At 36.0% G+C, this 18,206-nt stretch overlaps 2 protein-coding genes and 1 long non-coding RNA gene across 3 annotated transcripts in view; 1 reads left to right on the forward strand and 2 right to left on the reverse strand.

Moving 5' to 3' along the window:
- chst8 (carbohydrate (N-acetylgalactosamine 4-0) sulfotransferase 8) overlaps positions 1-5,517 on the reverse strand; it is a 219,110-nt gene extending 213,593 nt beyond the window's left edge. The window contains exon 1 of the mRNA XM_082182383.1: positions 5,310-5,517. The gene's annotated coding sequence lies outside the window, so the exon portion shown is untranslated. The remainder of the gene's footprint in view (positions 1-5,309) is intronic.
- A 1,040-nt stretch (positions 5,518-6,557) lies between these two features.
- Positions 6,558-11,493, reverse strand: LOC309507959. The gene is made up of 3 exons (XR_014209323.1): positions 11,353-11,493; positions 8,482-8,543; positions 6,558-7,150 (listed from the first exon to the last, which is right to left on the reverse strand). It is a non-coding gene; the product is annotated as an uncharacterized lncRNA (long non-coding RNA).
- Positions 11,494-11,511: 18 nt separating this feature from the next.
- LOC309507942 (xaa-Pro dipeptidase-like) overlaps positions 11,512-18,206 on the forward strand; it is an 83,927-nt gene continuing 77,232 nt past the window's right edge. Inside the window, 2 exon segments of the mRNA XM_082182423.1 lie at positions 11,512-11,640; positions 15,072-15,258. Coding sequence (XP_082038549.1) covers positions 11,624-11,640; positions 15,072-15,258 — 204 coding nt within the window. The 5' untranslated portion in view covers positions 11,512-11,623.

The following is an 18,206-nucleotide window of genomic DNA, read 5'->3' on the forward strand; positions in this document are numbered from 1 at the left end:
CGGAGTAATTCAGCCTTTAAATGTTTATCGAGTAAACATTTTTTAAACCCGAGCAGGGAAGACAGTCGAGGACTCAGGTGATCAATGGAGTTTGAGAACACAGTTCGTTTGGGATTAATAATGCACCGTGAAAGATTATGAAACCGTCGAGTCGGTGTTATTATTAACTAAAACTAATACAATCGTTTTCGTATGTTGAAATATATCTGAAATAAAGTTAAATATATTAGAAAATATAAAAACGTACACCTAAAAAACTTCGACTAAGTGAAGTAAAATACTTTTAAGGTGAAGGACTAAAATTACTAAAACTGATATATGAATGAAAGCTAAATAGAAATATGAAACAAGCACAAACACACAATTACAAGCTTAAACTAAATAAATTACAAGCTTAAACTCAACTTGAATATATTAAAAGTTAATTATATAAACAATTTATATATCTATATTAGTGCTGTCAAATCGATTAATCACATCTAACATAAAAGTTTGTTTATATAATAATATATAATATAATTTTTATATTAATTAACATTATTATATGTATAAACATTATATATATATATATATATATATACATACATATACACACATACACTGTACATACATACATACATACATACATATATATGTGTGTGTGTGTGTGTGTGTGTGTGTGTGTGTGTGTGTGTGTGTGTGTGTGTGTGTGATTGTCGCGATTAATTGAGTTGACGGTACTAATTTATATACAAATGTATAAACATAAATATTTTTAATATATGTAAAATATGAAATCACAATTAACTATTTACTTCCTTAATGCATGTTCCTGCTCTTACTCTCATAATCTTTCGTCAAAATATAATAACTCGCTTTTCCTCTGAAACAACTTTCCTTCTCGGCTGATGTCACAAATCCCGAGATTTTCACCTCCAATTCCCTCCATCCACGCTTTTCACCGTCCCAGGGCTGGACTGGCCATCGGGCATACCGGGCATTTGCCCGGTGGGCCGACGTGCTTTTTGGGCCCGATAAATCTCATACTCATACATATATATAGGCCTATATATATATATATATATATTTTTTTTTTTTTTTTTTACGGCCCATAAAATTTGTACATCGGCGGCCCATTCGTTTTGATTTGTTTTTCTTAATTGGCGGCGCTGGGTTTGTGCCGGTGTAATGCAGTGGTCAAAAAAAGTCAGTGTTAGTTGTTTTTTTTCCTGACAGACCAGCCCATGAAACACGTAGATCAGCGGCCCATTGGTTCTTTTCTTGATTGACACTGGGCTGGCCCAATCACAACTTTAAAGCTGCCGTCGGCAAGTCTGGCAGATTGGGTCGATTAGCCAAAATTTTGAATGTTTACAACTCTCATGCCCCTCCCCACTACCAGCGAGCACCCTCCCATCGAGGTCGTGCTCGTCAGTGCGTCACTGTGCGTGTGTACCTGATTTTCTGTGAACGCGTCCGTCTCTTCAGCATCTATCAACACCATGGACTCGGAGGTAGGCTGCCCTGGCTAATCTATCTATAGATAGCAATAACCGAGGAATTGGAAGCTTGTTAGTAGATTTTCTCTCCGCCATCACGCTTCATGCAATCTCCAGGCGAACTTCAGGCGTGGCGTGTGCATGTGATATTAACGTGCGCGAGTGAGGGGGGATCTGTGGCGTGTGCACGACCTGTGATTGACAGTCAGATCTCACACCCCCCTGCGCTGATTGGACCTGATGAAGCGGGAGCGCTGGATTTTTGCAAAACAAATAACACACTCCAGGTGGAGTTAGAAGCTCGGGTTTTTTTCTAAAACCACCTTATTTATGTTGTTCTGTCGGATTATAGTGTCGATTACACTGAATATGATCAAAAAATTTTTGCCGATGGCAGCTTTAAACGAGTGAGCGAGCGTGCAGCAGTGTCAGTGTGTATCTGTCAAAATAGTCAGCGAGATGGAGAAGAAACGCAAGGATTGTGCAGAGATATAGTGTGAAAAATTAGAACCAGGCCCTTAAAGCAGACACTGCAAAATGTGTCAAAATATATGTTTTCTGCCCTTCATCAGCTCCAGTGATGATGATGATAGTGAGGAGGATCAGGAGAGAGATGAGAAAGTGTAGAGCCTGCGGTAAGCAGAACTACTTTCAAAACACTTAAGCTATGTCATGATCGAGTGTAGGAACCCATAACCCAGTTACAGATTATTTCTACATCTGCATAGTTGACGATTACATAGACAGTATATAAAGACGATTACCGCAATTCACTAGAAATTTAATGAGAGTTGTTTGTAAACCATGTTTTCCGCCAAAATAAAAGCTTGATGCAGTTTGCGTCAAAATAAAAGATCATGGGCTTATCTAGCCTGGTTAAAACCAGACCATTCTCAGTAGTAAAGAGTTATGGTCTGGCAAAGCTCCATAGACAAATCATTTCCAAAGGGGCGTCACCAACGGACGTCGCTCAAATGCCTCTCGGCGCAATTGGATAGACCTAAAACTCCAAAAACCAATCAGAGCGATCGTCATGTGTAAAGCCATATGCTGCGTCCCAATTCGCCTATGTTACACTACGCCATACAAGTATGTACTCTTTTTGTGAAGAAAATGTATTTACTTTTTAATGTGTAGCCCTTGCCCCCGGACCCCCCTAGAAGAACCAAGGTCCACCCACCACAGTTTTACCAAAAATCCTGTGAGAAACACTGGTATTGCTATGCCATTGCAGCTTATAGCTTGTTTTAGGATTCATCACTGTGGAGTATAGTTCAACTGTATTAATTAATAAATGTCAAATTTTCACTCGTTCCTATTCTCACTCTTTACATGGCATTAGTGGTTTTAAGGAATAGGAGTTGGTATGCATATAATTAAGGGCGTGCAAAGATGGGTGGTGTTTATGATCATATAGTGGGCCAGTCTGGGCCAAAATGCCCGGGCCGATTTTTTTGTCCCAGTCCAGCCCTGCCGTCCTGAAGGATAACTTCAAGCCTCTCCCTACATGTTCTTTCTGAATATCAGATTTCACTCTGAAATCAAATGCATCACATTGCAGAAGTGAAATGGATCGTGTCATGTTGGCATGTCTAAATACATGCAAATCAATTATAAACGACTTCACTACAGCAATAGTGCACTTTCAAAAGCCTGTTCATATCGTTACTTGAACGATCAGACGTGGTAAAACACAGACCTCTGACTCCAACAGAGCAATAACTACATGCCGCTCCGCTGCATAAATGATGTTTGTTCACAGACGCTTTATATCTTTGCATCTCATTTAAAAACAGAAGGTGATTTGTGTTGATGTGCCAGAGGCCTCGGAGCGCCCACTTAGTTCACTTGTTTGAACAACCGGCCCTGATTACGCCAATAACATTACTTATGTCCTGTGCAAGCTGCATGACAGTAAAGCTCTGATCCAGATTCATGAATATGAAGATTTACTGGTGTGTCCCAAGCAGCCGCAAGAATCTTTCATCAAAAGATTATGCTTTAATCAACTAACATTATCATCGTGAGCATGCAGAGAATTGTTAACCACTCATCCATGATCAGGTCTTGAAATCCTGCATCAGCATCATCAGAGTGATATGATCTTAATAATATCATAAAAATAATAGCCTATACTGTACATTAAAATCAAATAAATTGTTCTTGATCTTGACTTCATCCCCAGTACATCTACTCAAACTATGACAACAACATGAATGTCCGCATCTGCACTAGTGATGTTTGATTCTTAAACGAATCATTTCGAACCGGTTTGATTCTTAAACGAATCATTCCGAGATGGTTCACAGAATCAAACATGTTGATAATGCAAAACCTTGCACAGCCAATGAGCAGGTCCGGCAATGAACGAATCAAACCTAGTAAAAAGTCAGCTTTCGGGTTAGTTAGAATCGGCTTATTCGGTTCTTTTGAGTCTGTTCTTTCACTAGTTCATTTCGAACCGATTCTTTTGTTCAATAACCCATCTGGACTTGCTCATTGGCTCATTCGGAGTCTGTGCGTTACGTCGCGAACCCTCAACTAAAGTTTGATTCAGTTTGATTCTGTGAACCGAACTCGAATGGTTACCAGATTACCGGTTTAAAAGAATGATTCGTTCAAGAATCGAACTAATCACTAATCCTCACAACTTCTCATGAGCAAAACAAAGGGCTGATGGAAATTCGGGAATCTTCTAACAGGAATATATTTAAGATAAGGATTTATTTGTTATATTTCAATAGATTACATTATTAGTCAAATACTCACACTCAATCAATTCATTAAAATGAATCTATAACAAATAAACCATTTCAAAATAAATATCCCTATATTTTAGGTGCGGCAAAAGCTAGTTTCAGATGTCAAGGCTTTGCTCTGGTGTTTGTTCTTAGACTGGCTGTTTAAACTGCAGTTGCGTTTGCTAAAATGTCTGCACTGGTTGTAATCAGTGATGGGAGAAATAAAGCTTCTAGAATCAATTAACACAACTGCTTTGCAAAATGATTCACTGTTTCAAAGCACTTAAAACTTCACAGGCTGATTAGACCTGCTGGTAGAAACACTGTAAATGCAACAACAACAACAAAAACCTCAAACTTTAAAAATCAACTGCGAATGTATGCATGAAAGCCTAATCTATTAAAAGTATTCCACAATTAAATAAATAAATATCATCCAATATCCAGGCCAGTATCATCCTCCGTTTCTTTATTGTACATGCTTAAGTATGAAAATGCATTCAATTATTAAAACCAAGATCAGTTAAAACCATTAGACAAACCTTCAAAACAGTATGACGTAATGAAGCTGAAATCACGTGACTTGGCAAGTTTGATATAAGCTCTGCATTTTGCAATGGATTCTGGCACTGATTCATTTTCACGATGGCAGTTGAGTTTCCAAATCCACATTTGTGACAACAGCTTTAAAAACAATGTGAAATGTGTTTTTCTGTGGGTTTGTTGTTTATCAAAAGACAACAAATGATGAGGAAAAATACACATGAAATCAGACGCACCAACAGATATCAGATTTTAACCGGATTTCAAATCGCTTTTAAAGAGGATTTGGATCAAGCTTGAGAAAATCTGATTTCATGTGTGTTCATGTGGCAAAAATAAATACGTAAATAATTTAAAGCCTATAGTTGAACAAGGCCCAAAGCACCATAATGTCACATGCAACAAAATGAAATAAGCTTTAGAGAAAAGCATTGATGTCATTAAATATTCCCATGGTTATTTCTTCATAAACATATGCTGCCTTTAAAAAAACCAAGAAGACAGAATGTAATGCATGAACTGCATTCATCCATGACTCGGTTCTTACCTCCGTTTACAGCCTGAGATGCAGGATCTTCCATCCAGATGGGATCAAAACTTCCTGGAGGAATTAGACGAGTGTGCCCTGAAACAGAAAATACCTTTCAGCTTTAAAATGAAATTAAACTGTTCATTTGTCCAACGGTTTATTGAATCAATGATAATAATGCGACACCCTGAGTATTACACGGCTTTTTAAAGTAAATGCTTGACCGAGACCCTCTTTTATTCAATCTCTTTCTGCTTTTAAGATGTTAAAGTCAACATGAATTAATTTCACAATAGACTTCTTCCAGGTCTTCTTGTGAATGATAGAGACACTTTACACCATCAAATCAATTCTTTGTGAATAAAATCAAGAACTTTTTCTTCTCGTTGAATGTCCTTTTTTTCACAGACATAAAGTTGGTAAATGCCGTTCCGTGACTTTTGAGACACTGGGAAGACGCTTCATGCCAGTTTCAGAGGGTCTTTGTATCTCACACAGATGGTTGAGTCGAAGCTTCAACTGTTTTTCCTGATCACGACAGAAACGCAGCTGTGATCCACATGTTCTCAAACACCAGACTCATGCTTTTCACACCGCAGAATCAGAAGTTTGGACATGCTGCACGTGTCCAGAAGAGACGGGGACTCTTACGCTGCTGGAGATGCTTTAATATCAAAGGAGTCCTTGAGACTCTATATCAAAGCTAGCAAGACCTCGTGAGCAACACTGAACCAGACAGTCTTCTCTCCCGCATGAGTGTGTGTGTGTGTGTGTGTGTGTGTGTGTGTGTGTGTGTGTGTGTGTGTGTGTGTGTGTGTGTGTGTGTGTGTGTGTGTGTGTGTGTGTGTGTGTGTGTGTCGAGAGAAGAATCACAGTGAAGGCTGTTCCAGTTTTGTCCAACAGTTTCCAGTGTGAAGGCATCCGTCAAACGTTCACATGCTGGACGTCACTGTAGTGCTGATGACATGTTTACACTTTGGTTGTTGATGGTTGCCAGGGTGTTGCTATGTGTTTGCATCACTTTTAGAAGAAAAGGTTCCATATAGAACCTTCAAGGATTCCGTCCGGTGCTTCATAATTAGAACCTTTTAGGGGTTCTTTTAATTTTAATTGAATTGTTAGAATAAACACAAATACTTTATCACTAGAAATTTTTTAATTAACATGAAAAATGGATTAGGACAAGATTACGGCTTAGTTCAATTAAGTAGCTTTTATAAATGTGCCTTAGAAAGAAAACATTACTGGTGGGACATTACTTCAAGTCTTAAAATAGCTTGAATGTAACTTGACACCTTTGCCTCATTTAGTATGCGCGGTTCTATGAATATGCAAATGAGCCCCGCCTCCACTCACTCAGCTCAGAGATCCACTGGTTGACGATCACACGTTGATCTGATTGGTTACAAGGTAGTTTGTGACGTCAGAAACACCAGCGATTTCAAAGCGTGTGTTTGAGACTGTCTTTGGTTCACTGCAGTTTTAAGGAGGAAATACTCAGCAATGCTGTCGACTTATGAATCTACACATGGTTTGTCTTAAAGCATATTAAAAACACCACATAGACACATAAACAACATTAAAAGCTGGATTATCACCACAGGAGAACTTTAAGATATGTCAGTGCAAGTTGCTTTAAGTTGAAACAGCTCGAACATGCATTTTAGTCAGAGACTAGACTCAAGCCTCGTCTGTGAAACCAGGGAACGTACTGTACAGAAAAACATTTTGCATATTGCACAAACAGTGATAGTGCTATACTTGCATGCATCATGAATCCCTCTGTTCCAGTAGCGCTCTGCAGGTGCCGATGACCTTAAGAGATGCAGAGAAGGAGCTTTATGATGATGAAAGTGCAGCTGGCGTCCAGAACAGACCCATGTGGAGAGATGATAAAAGCATTCTGTCGTGAGCTCATGCACTCAGACTCAGAGTTCAGATGCTGGACGATTCCTAATGCACTGCAGGGTTTGAGGTGGACCTGGTTTGGGTTTGTGTATAATCCCAGTCAGACCGAATACTAGTGGTTAACCGATCTGTGCTTTTCAAGGGCTCATACTGATCACTAAAAAGCTGATAGTGCTGTAATTTGACTGTCCTCAAAAAAAAAAATGCAAATCGTTGTTTTTCCCCCTAAATTCTTATTTTTCAGAATGTGGATGAAAATCTAATAAGGGTCTATTTAAAAAACAAAACAAAAAAAAAACATAATAATAGTAATATTAAAATTATATATATATATATTAGGGCTGTGAAAATATTAATTGCAACCAAAATATTACATAATATATGTGTGTGTACTGTGTATAATTATTTTGTATATATAAATACACACACATGCATGTATTCATTTAAGAAATATTTGCATGTATATATTTATATATAATTTATATTATATATGAATATTTTATATATAAATAACAAATTTTTCTTAAATATATACACATGCAAGTGTGTGTATTTATATATACATACTAGGGTTGTTATAGTTAACTAAAACTGTAACTAAAAACATTTGTATTACTTTATTATTAATTTAGATAAAATTAAATAGAAAAACTTAAACTTATTTTTATAAGATAGGCAACCTTTCTCATTTTAATTTTGTTTAATTTGATGTACTAAAATAACTAAAATTAAATAAAACTGAATAAAAACAACAGACATATTTTTAAAACACATTACTAAAATCGCAATTTTTTTTAATTTATATAAAAATAAATATAAAAATATAAAAATAAAAACTGATTTGAAAATATTAAAAACTATAATAACATCTCATCGTTACTGAAATAGCACTGATATTGACTGATTGAAATTGAGCCCTATTAGAAAACAAAATCAAAACGGTCCATCCAAATTCTGAAAAATAAGAGCAAAACAAACAAACAAAAAACGACTGGCCTTTACTTTGAGGATATATTTAGAGAGTAAACAGGATTCATACTGATTTCATGTTGACTAAAAGCAGAATAAGGCAGAGAAAAATGACAGCCTAAAACAGCATGTGTCTCTGCATGTAAAACAGGGCAGTGAAGGACAGTGGCTTCATTATTTACAGACAGACCTTGAGAAAGACGCTCCGATTGGATGGAGACACAGGAAAAAGCTAATCAGCCAGATTATGTGGATGCAATTACAACATCAAAGCCACAGGACTCCTTAAAAACCACCAGAAAAAAGTGCTTACCAGCAGCATATCGAGGAAACTGAATGCAAACTCATCCCTGATGGAATCATGCGGTTGCTTTTCTGTCATGAGAAACATTAGACAAAGGACAGCAGGATGAGATTTTTGCTTAAATGCATCTATCCGTTTCTCACAGACTTTTATTAGACCGGTAATGCAACATATCTGTAGGGAATGTGAGACAAACACAATCATGAGTTTTTTCTGCTGTTGTTATATTATTATTTTAGAGTTTGGGGCTGAAGAAAAGCTGATGATAAGATCCACAAATCTAACCCTGACGTAAAGGGACGCATCCTGAAAGGATTAAATGATAAAAAAGAGGGATAATACAGCAATAGATTGTACTGTGCCATCTTCAAGTTGTCTTTTAATTTCCTTGAGGAGAGAAACTTGTAATTGTGTTGCAGAAAATACCTCTCTCGGGTTTGAAGGAATTCAGAGGAATTATGAACCGATGAAAGATGAAAAACTCATTTTAACAGATGGTTTTGCTCTGCTCATTCCTTTGTGTTATGGTTTATTGAATGCTTTACTCCCAACAAAAGACAACCAGAGAAGGCTGAATATGACATCAGCAGAGAGAGGATGATGCGAAAGGTCATTTCAAAGGTCATCTGATGCTGCATCGGAAATCGCATAAAGAACTAATTGAACTTACTTTCTATGTTCTTTGTAGTTTAGAACTATTTTTGACTGGAATGTGAAGGTTTTGTAGGTCAAGTTCTCCCTTCAGAGTCTTTTTATCATTATCTGCTATATTCTTGTTGCTGTATCCATGGGCGGCGCTAGGGAGGGGCTAGCAGGTGCTTCAGCACCCCCAAAGAAAGACCAAAGCACCCCGATAGCACCCCCAAAAATCTTTTCTGGAAGCAATTATATCCAGGCTGTATTCTATGGAAGCCCTGAACTGCATTTTGAAGAAAGAAAAAAAAGAAAACTTATCTTGTTATTTCGAGATATTAAGTCGTTATTTCGACATAACTCGTAAATGCTTAACGTGTAATTAAACGTTGCGTTCATATTCTGGGCTCATCTGATTTTTTGTACATAGCATAGCCTACTTTGTTATGATTTTAGTATCATAATGATTAATAAATGCACGCACAATTATCCGTGAACTTGATTTGAACAAATGCCTTTCAACTTGTGTGTGCAAAATTCAGAATTAAATGAATGTGAAGCAATTTGTACAAATAGAGAGTCTGTAGGCCTACTCTACTGTTGAAGCCATTAAAAAAGCGCATTTAGTTTCATATTTGTTAAAATATTATAATGTTATTTTTTTCCATCTATGTTGATTATGAAAAGGGAACAGCACGAGTAAGATAGGATGCACAATATATCGGGAGACATGGAGTGGGTCAGACATGATTTTGACCACTTCATTAAGTTTTGTTTCGTAGAAAGCCTTTCTTTAAAGTGAATTTTGTTTTGTATAAATTGTATCTTAATTTTAATAAATTTTTCATCAACCAATTGCCTGGATTTAGCAAATATAGCAAATAGCAAATATAGCAGACAATATAATCATGGAGGTTGGAGGCGCCCGCGCGGTCACTTGCATTGCACGTTAACTGGAGCGCATCTCATCCAGCTTAACCGAAACTCATAAGCCTCACAGACACGAGAAATACATCAAATACACAAAGCTTGAAATGTATTTAAACGAAATAATTCAAAACGAAAAGAAATAGGCTACTCTCTGAAATGTAATGCATTTCTCTCTATAGGATCGTTCACTACGAATATGGCGATCGTCAACTTCATCTTTGCAGCCGACACTGACACAGAAAACACTAGTTTATTAATAAAAATCAATGCACGCGTCACCGGATTTACAAATGCACATCTTGCTTGTTGCACGCACACATATTATGTCGAAATAACGAGATATTATGTTGAAATAACATTATTATTAATAATAAGTCTTTTAGAATATTTGATTGAATGCTGAATGTTGCGCTTGTTCAATTTAATAAAATTAAAACTTTAATTGTGATCATTAAAATAATTGAATATTAAATATTTAGTGGCTAAGTTTTGCTCATTTATTAATAGTATATACCTCTCTCTCTCTCTCTCTCTCTCTCTCTCTATTATATATATATATATATATATATATATATATATATATATATATATATATATATATATATATATATATATTGCCTATAATTGCACAGCTCCTCTTGTCAATGATCTAGCACCCCCTCAGCACATGCGTTAAAAATTCTCTGGCGCGGCCCCTGGCTGTATCCTTTATTACATTAACCAGCATTATTTTTACAGAATAAAGTTGACTGACGAATTGTACAGTTGACTGTAAATGCAGCTGTTGTGTAAATGCATTTTCATTTTTCAATATAACTCATAAAAATGTCATCACACACAACATTATATTAATATCAGACCTTGAAATCCCACGTAGGCCTATAGAAGTTTATATTAAATCAATTCCTGTTAGATTTAATAAATTAACTTAAAACATTACATTGGAATAAAACCTAATTCCAGAATCTACTCTACATGTTTGACATCATGAAATGTTAATGTGTTTACTATATTATCTTAAAAATAATGTAACTGACATTTTGTGGTGCTGTATCATAACATTAAAGAGTTTGACTATACTGAACTATAAAGAAATGTCTAATTGGATGACACAAATATGCATTTTACTTATTATGGGAATAAATAAACAAGATAGATTAGCCCAAATCAATGATGTTAGGCTATTTATGTTTTGTTTTGGACTAATAAAATTCCAGTTTCTTTGAATTCGTCCAATTCTTCTTTCTGTCAATCTTATTCAAATCCCAATTCAACATCTTGTTGTTAAATAAGTGCAGGTGTTTGTTTGGTACTTACACTTGAAAAGAGCCACATGGCTCACAGTTATCCTCCGTTTTTTTTCAAATATGCTAAATTACATTGCACTATATCTCTATGTTCAAGGTTCAATGTGTTTGCTGGATGAAATCTCTGCAGTATCTTATCTAGTCATCAGTGGGTTTGGTCTCTCACACACACGCGGAAAAGGCGCGGTCATGTGATCGAGTGAACGCTTGGTGTGCACGCGCACGGAGTGATCAGCTGCTCTTGATCACATGACTGAATCTCTCAGCTGAGCAACAGAAGCATGGCATCATCACAGCAGTGAGTTTCTTGTGATTTATTTTACTCTGGGATATTTGTTTTATTCATAATCACTCAACATTATACGCATGCAGAGGCGTTTGCTCCTGCGCATGCGCGGAGCTCAGTGTTTACATGTGGAAGCGTTGTATTTAAGGTTTCTGGCAGATGTTTTGCAGACGTTTGTCTTCTTTAATTGGCGTTACAGTTTTTGTTTCTATGTTTGCGAATACACTCTACTTTATTTTATGTGGTGTACTTTTCCTTACAAAAATGTACCGTAGTAATACCATGGTACATTGGCGATGTTAGCTAGCTACGTGGATGTTGACCAATTATGTGTAAACTTTGTTTTATCTCCAAAGTTTTAGGTTAAATATATCCAAATGTATATTTCAGGAGGTGATCTGACTGGTCATCGTTTCCTTATAAGTTTAACACTTTTAATCGCTTTGTGCAGTTCATTTCAAGTATCCTGGTCTGTGTGTGTAACGTTATTTGTACTGAAGTAACGTTACACATATTTCAGTAACTTGTCAAAATGTCAATAAAAGATTGTTTAAAATAGTAATATTTGAAGTATATTTTATAATGGACTGCTTTTGACACAAATATGCAAAATGCAAAAATAACTGATTGTAGTTTTAGTGCACGGCATTTGTGGCATTCAGAGATCAAATTTGCATATTATTATTATTATGTACATGTTGTATGTTGTTTTAGTTTTAATCTTGTTGTTTTAGTTTTAATCTTGTTTGTAGACCACTTTCTATGTTTAATAGATTTATTTTTGTACTTTCAACTCAAATAATATAGTTGATGTCCATCTATTTTTATTTTTTATATCCCTGTAATAAGCAGAGTAATGTTCCTGTCATTATCATAAACTAAACCCAGGCCTCTCCGCTTCACCTACTGATCACCTGCTGGGGTTTATGTTGCGATAATGACCGGCTGACTGTGCATTATCTCTGACATAGGACTCTTCTTATCAGGATGATTTAAGAGGAGTGAGCGTTTAATGTGCGGTGACATGAATGTGAGCTGTGACCTTTGACCACATACTGTACAGACACCCCTGATCACTGTTAATCTTTACACACTCCATCAGTGATAAAACATTCCTTTTAGTCCAGTGTTAGCATGATTTTAATGTTAGATATGAGAAAGTTACATCTCAGGGTCTAATCAAAAGCATAATCTGTATCTGATATGGATGGTTGAATGGATATTAAAGGGTTAGTTCGTCCTAAAATGAAAATGATCTGATAATTTACTCACTCTTCAGCCATCCTATGTGTATAAGACTTTCTTTCAGCCAAACACAATCTGAGTTATATTAAAAAAAATATCCTGGCTTTTCCTAGCTTTATAATGGGAGTGAATGGAGCCTCAGATTTTGAAGCCCAAAAAAGATCTGTTACCGGAAACCGGTGATTATAGTTTATAAAGTTATAAATATGGATATTTTTCTTACACAAATGCATGGTTTCGCTTCAGAAGGCCTTTATTAACCCCTGGAGTCGTATGGATTACTGTTATGATGGATGGATGCACTTTTTTGAGGCTTCAAAATCCCAGGCTCCATTCACTCCCATTATAAAGCTTGGTAGAGACAGGATACTTTTTAATATAACTCTGATTGTGTTTGGCTGAAAGAAGAAAGTCATATACACCTAGGATGGCTTTAAGGGTGAGTATATTATGGGATGATTTTCATTTTTGGGTGAACTAACCCTTTAACTTAATTCCACCTGATAATTAAAATTCTGTCATTATTTATTAACCAGATATGTATTGTTTTTCTGTGTAATACTAAATAATTTCTGAACGACCCAATGCAGCTCTTCATAGTGACCTAGTGAAGTTTCCTGGTTGTTTTCAATGATTGTTTATTTGGGTAAGATTTGCATATTTGAGTATAAACAATGTCAAACCTGGTGTGACATATCAAGGCATCATTTTTTTTATCTGAACATTAGGGTGGTCCTTATCAAGTCCAATTTTTTATTTTTTTTTGCAAAATGTTAGTGTCTTAACCTCTTCAACTGTTCCTTTTAACTTCAAAATTAGAAATATGCAAAAATGTTGACAAAAAAAATGATATTTGGAGGTAGCTCAATCATGTGGAAGATTGCCTATGTTAAGCTGTGTGGCGTTATTGTGATATGCAAGTAATATTAAAAGTTGCTGCAAATGAACTACATTTTATTGAAACCAGAGCAACACTGACATGACAACAATCTCAAAAAAAAGCACAACATTTTCCACAATCCCTCATTTGTGATGCTCAGCAGCCAGTGTTGACTTTCTGCAGTCTGGATAGGTCCGTCGGTGATCTTCCACCACATGAAGGAGAAACTGCAGTTGTTCTTCAGAGTGTGTGAGATAGCCATTGTATTCTTGAGTCAGAGCCACTCCTCTCTCGGCGTGATCATTGACTACTTTCATTGCATGTATGGTTGCCTGTGCCTCCTGATAATCTGCTTGATTCGGCCAAAATTCCGGGTCAATTTCAAGGAACGTAATGTAATTTTTTAAACCAAAAAATGCGCTCTAAACCCAAACAATAACCAAGGCGATCATCAATAGAAATATGTATTGATTCCACCAGGAAAGGTAAATCTGCTAAACCGGGTCATGGATGGATTCATTTGGATTTAGTTTCTACAATAAGTAAACTGAGATATGTATCTAAAATACATATTTAGGAATATATGGTGCATTAGATGCTTTTATTTTGAATTTTACTAGCCAGGTTCAATACCAATTCAAATGATCTGTTTCTACGAAAATCATCAAAATCTCAGAAAGTTTAAAGCTATTGAGCTACCAGTAATTATTATGTTACTGCCATAAAAATTGGCATGCTGTATTTTCTTATATAAAAGGAACAATTTAAAGGGTTAAGAGCATGACAATTGGAGACTTTAAAAATAAGGACCACCCTACTGAACATCAAGAGTGACGGAGGTAAAAGTATCGTCAGAGAATAACGACTTGGTTTTGATTGAGGAACAGACTTATATACAGAATATAGCACTGCTGTTATGAAACTTTGCAGCTTTTTTGTTCTTTTTTGTATCTTCACACAGATGTATTTACTATAAACTTGGAGAAAAGCAGCATTAAGGTGTTCAAAACTTCTTTTAGGCATATATTTCAGCAGATCAGATGTGAATATCCCTTTAAGTTTGGCCAGCGGTCAGTGTTTTTCAGTGTTTCTGGCAGACATCAGCAGAAAACATTCTTCCCTGTTATCATGGGATCAGATCCAGCTCTTGCGCAACAGCTGTGTTACAGTCACAAAGCTATTAATTTCATCTCAGCAGGTTTTTTCATCAAGATATAATCAACAATTTATACCATCTGTGTGTAAACTGAATAAGTAGACTGAAAAGACTCTTGTCACAGTGTGAGTGACATGAATGTTTCTGTGTTGTCTGAATCAGGAAGGCGGTGTATTGGCTGGGAAAGGATACGCTGAGGGTATCGGCCGCCCTGTTCGCAGAAAACCGAGAGCGCTTGTGTAAAGGCCTGAAAGCTAAGAAGGATCTACAGGCTGGATCTGTTATAGTTCTTCAAGGAGGAGAACAGAAGCAGAGAAACTGCACCGACACCGATGAGATCTTCAGACAGGTGCTGCACACACACATTAAGTTATTATGCACTTTTATAAAGTCTTGATGTTGTTTCAGGCTCTACTAGAACAGGTTTTCCTGCTTGAATGTTGATTATTTTCCTCATATTCTCCATTGTTGCGGCTCCTCTCTTCCCAGTCTGTCAGTAACGCTCTGTTTACTTCCTGTCTCTATGAAGCCCCTCCTTCTGAAAAGCACACTGTGCTCTGATTGGTCGGCTGGAGCAGTGTGTTGTGATTGGTCGAGCGCTTTGAGTGTGTTTGAGAAATGTCCCGCCCCTTTCCATAACTGCCAGTTTAACACACTACTAACTAACTCAACCAGGCCCCGCCCCTTTATTATGCGCATTAATTATTTAAATGAGGAATATTGTGACGTGTTCGTACCCGGAATAAACTCAAGACTACAATGGAGGCGTTTCAGGAGTTCAGGAACAGAGACACTGATATAGAGACACTGAGACACTCAAACGGCAACATTACACACTGAAGAAAGATCAACATGGGAAAAGCAGAACATGTCCTCTTTAAAGACAGCTCAATATTTATTTACATGTGAAGTGGCTGAAGATTTTAGAAGTTTTGTTAAGACTTTACAATAAAGGTTCCATTTGTTATTAGTTAACTTGAACTAACAATGAAAAATACTTCAAAGCATTTATTAATCTAGTCATTTCAACATGTATTAATAATGATTATGTGATTCTGCTCGTGGTTATTCAATCTAATTGCAATTATTCGAGATAACTTAAATTTTACATTTTGCCATCCAAATAGAATCATAATCTGGCAGAAAGTAAAGAATAAAGAATATAAAAAAAAACCTACATTGTTATAAAATACAAAGATAGTCAATGTTCTTCCTTCATATGAAAGTCAGGCTTGTGGGTTAATCAGGTTATTATATTATATTATAATTTATTATGTTATGTTATGTTATATTAATTATACAAACATTTATTTTCACAGCATTAAAGTAAATCATAAGAGCCTATTTTATTATAATTTTCTATTATTATATACAATTCCAAGTAAAAAATAAATAAATTAAGCTTATACTTTATGTGACGAAAACAAAACATAATTAAATCTTTAATTGCAATTATTTGTGACAATCAATTATCGGCACAAAATTCATGATCTAACTACCGGTAACTAAAACATTATAAAAGTAAAAAATATTATATTTCATATTATTTAATGGACCTTAGCTAACATAAAAAAATAAACAGATGTATTTTTATTAACCAATTTTAACATAAATGAATAAATACTGTAAAAAATGTGTTGCTCATTGTTAGTTAATGCATGTTAGACTGGAGACTTGCATCAGATGCAGTTTTAAGAGCCCTAAAATGGTCAGTGCCAAAATTAATGTGATTTATGTGACTTTTGAATGTCCGCCAGTGGAGAATAAAGCATTTACCAGGCAATCCTTGTCCCGGTCCTGCCAGTGGACGTCTAATAGCAAGCATTAATGGCACGTTTTCATGCATCACTACATCTTCCTAAAAACACTGCATGCATCGCGCGCTGAAACATCTCGATGACTCGTCAGCTTTGTTTCTAAGTGATTATTGAGTGTTCGTCTCCCCATTATAATTGTCCGTAAGTGGGGCTCTCGTTTATGTTATGCTAAATGGTAATTTGTGTTGGCAGGAGGCGTGCGAGTTCAGACCTTTTATTTCTGCGCTGCGGTTGGCTGTTTGATAGAGCCTCGTAATTTACTGCATTTACATAAGTTGATTGAACATAATGAGGAGCGTGTTTCTCATTCATTAGCTACAAAATCCTCCACATCAAGCGTTGTTTGACGCCGTATCTCATGGATTTTGTTGTGATGTTTATTACTTGAGGGCTTCTTGCTTTCATCGTATTTTACCTGTAAATAATTCATAGCCATTAATTTGCTTGTCTTGTGTTGTAGCTTTCTGCTTCTTTTTGAAGTGTTAACTTGCACGTTTCTAATGTTAATCAGATTCACGGCACATGTCTAATTGCGCACGGTTTGGGCTCGTTAGTAAGTGCGTGTGAAGTTGCACCTGTCCTGCGGTGGTTTTATGTTATCGCTCCATTACACAATCCGTGCAGAACGCATGCACTGGGGGAACGTGAACTCTGAAATGCACTCAAGACAATAAAATCACAAATGAATCATCCTCTGTGGACGAGACACTCGGTTATCAGATCGTTCATCGCTCAGATTGAGGAAGAATGGGCTGCTTTTTATTCAGGAGTGTGACTTTGAATTAAATTGGCCACAACCCAAAGGATCAGTGATACAAGATACATTTACTGACATGCAATTCAAAGACATGCAACACGGTTTTTGTAACATTTTTCAAGATTTGCAACAATTTTCAAAAAATAAATGCATGTTAATAATCAAAAGTTTATTGTACAAACAATGCGTTAATGAAAGAAAAAATGATTAAAATAAAATACCAAATAAAAACATAAAAAATTAATAAAAAAAATAATAAAATTAATAAAAAACTGGAATATATTTTCTTCTCTTCTCTCGCTTGCTTCATAAACTAGTTTTCTGGCGTTTTATATCATGCATATATTATATAAACACAAACTTTTATGTTAGATGCAATTAATGTCTGCTTATGTCAATGTCCACTATAAGCTCCTCTTGCTACTGTGATACAACTGCATTGTGTGCAATAATGTTGCATTATGAATTGCATTCTGGCAGATTTGGTAGCACAGCCATGCATGGCATCAAGCTTGCACAGTTAAGTGTTTGCAGATGTTTCAGGCCTAAAGGCACAAACAATATCTCTGTGGCATTATTAACCATTTGTATTAATAACACTGGATACTCGTTTCTGGAATACAGTCCATAGAAAAACAGTTGCAGATGTGTGTGTGTGTGTGTGTGTGTGTGTGTGTGTGTGTGTGTGTGTGTGTGTATGGAAATGAGCCACTTGATGCTGTA

Source organism: Leuciscus leuciscus, assembly GCF_965113295.1.
Source record: "Leuciscus leuciscus genome assembly, chromosome: 10".
NCBI lineage: Eukaryota > Metazoa > Chordata > Actinopteri > Cypriniformes > Leuciscidae > Leuciscus > Leuciscus leuciscus.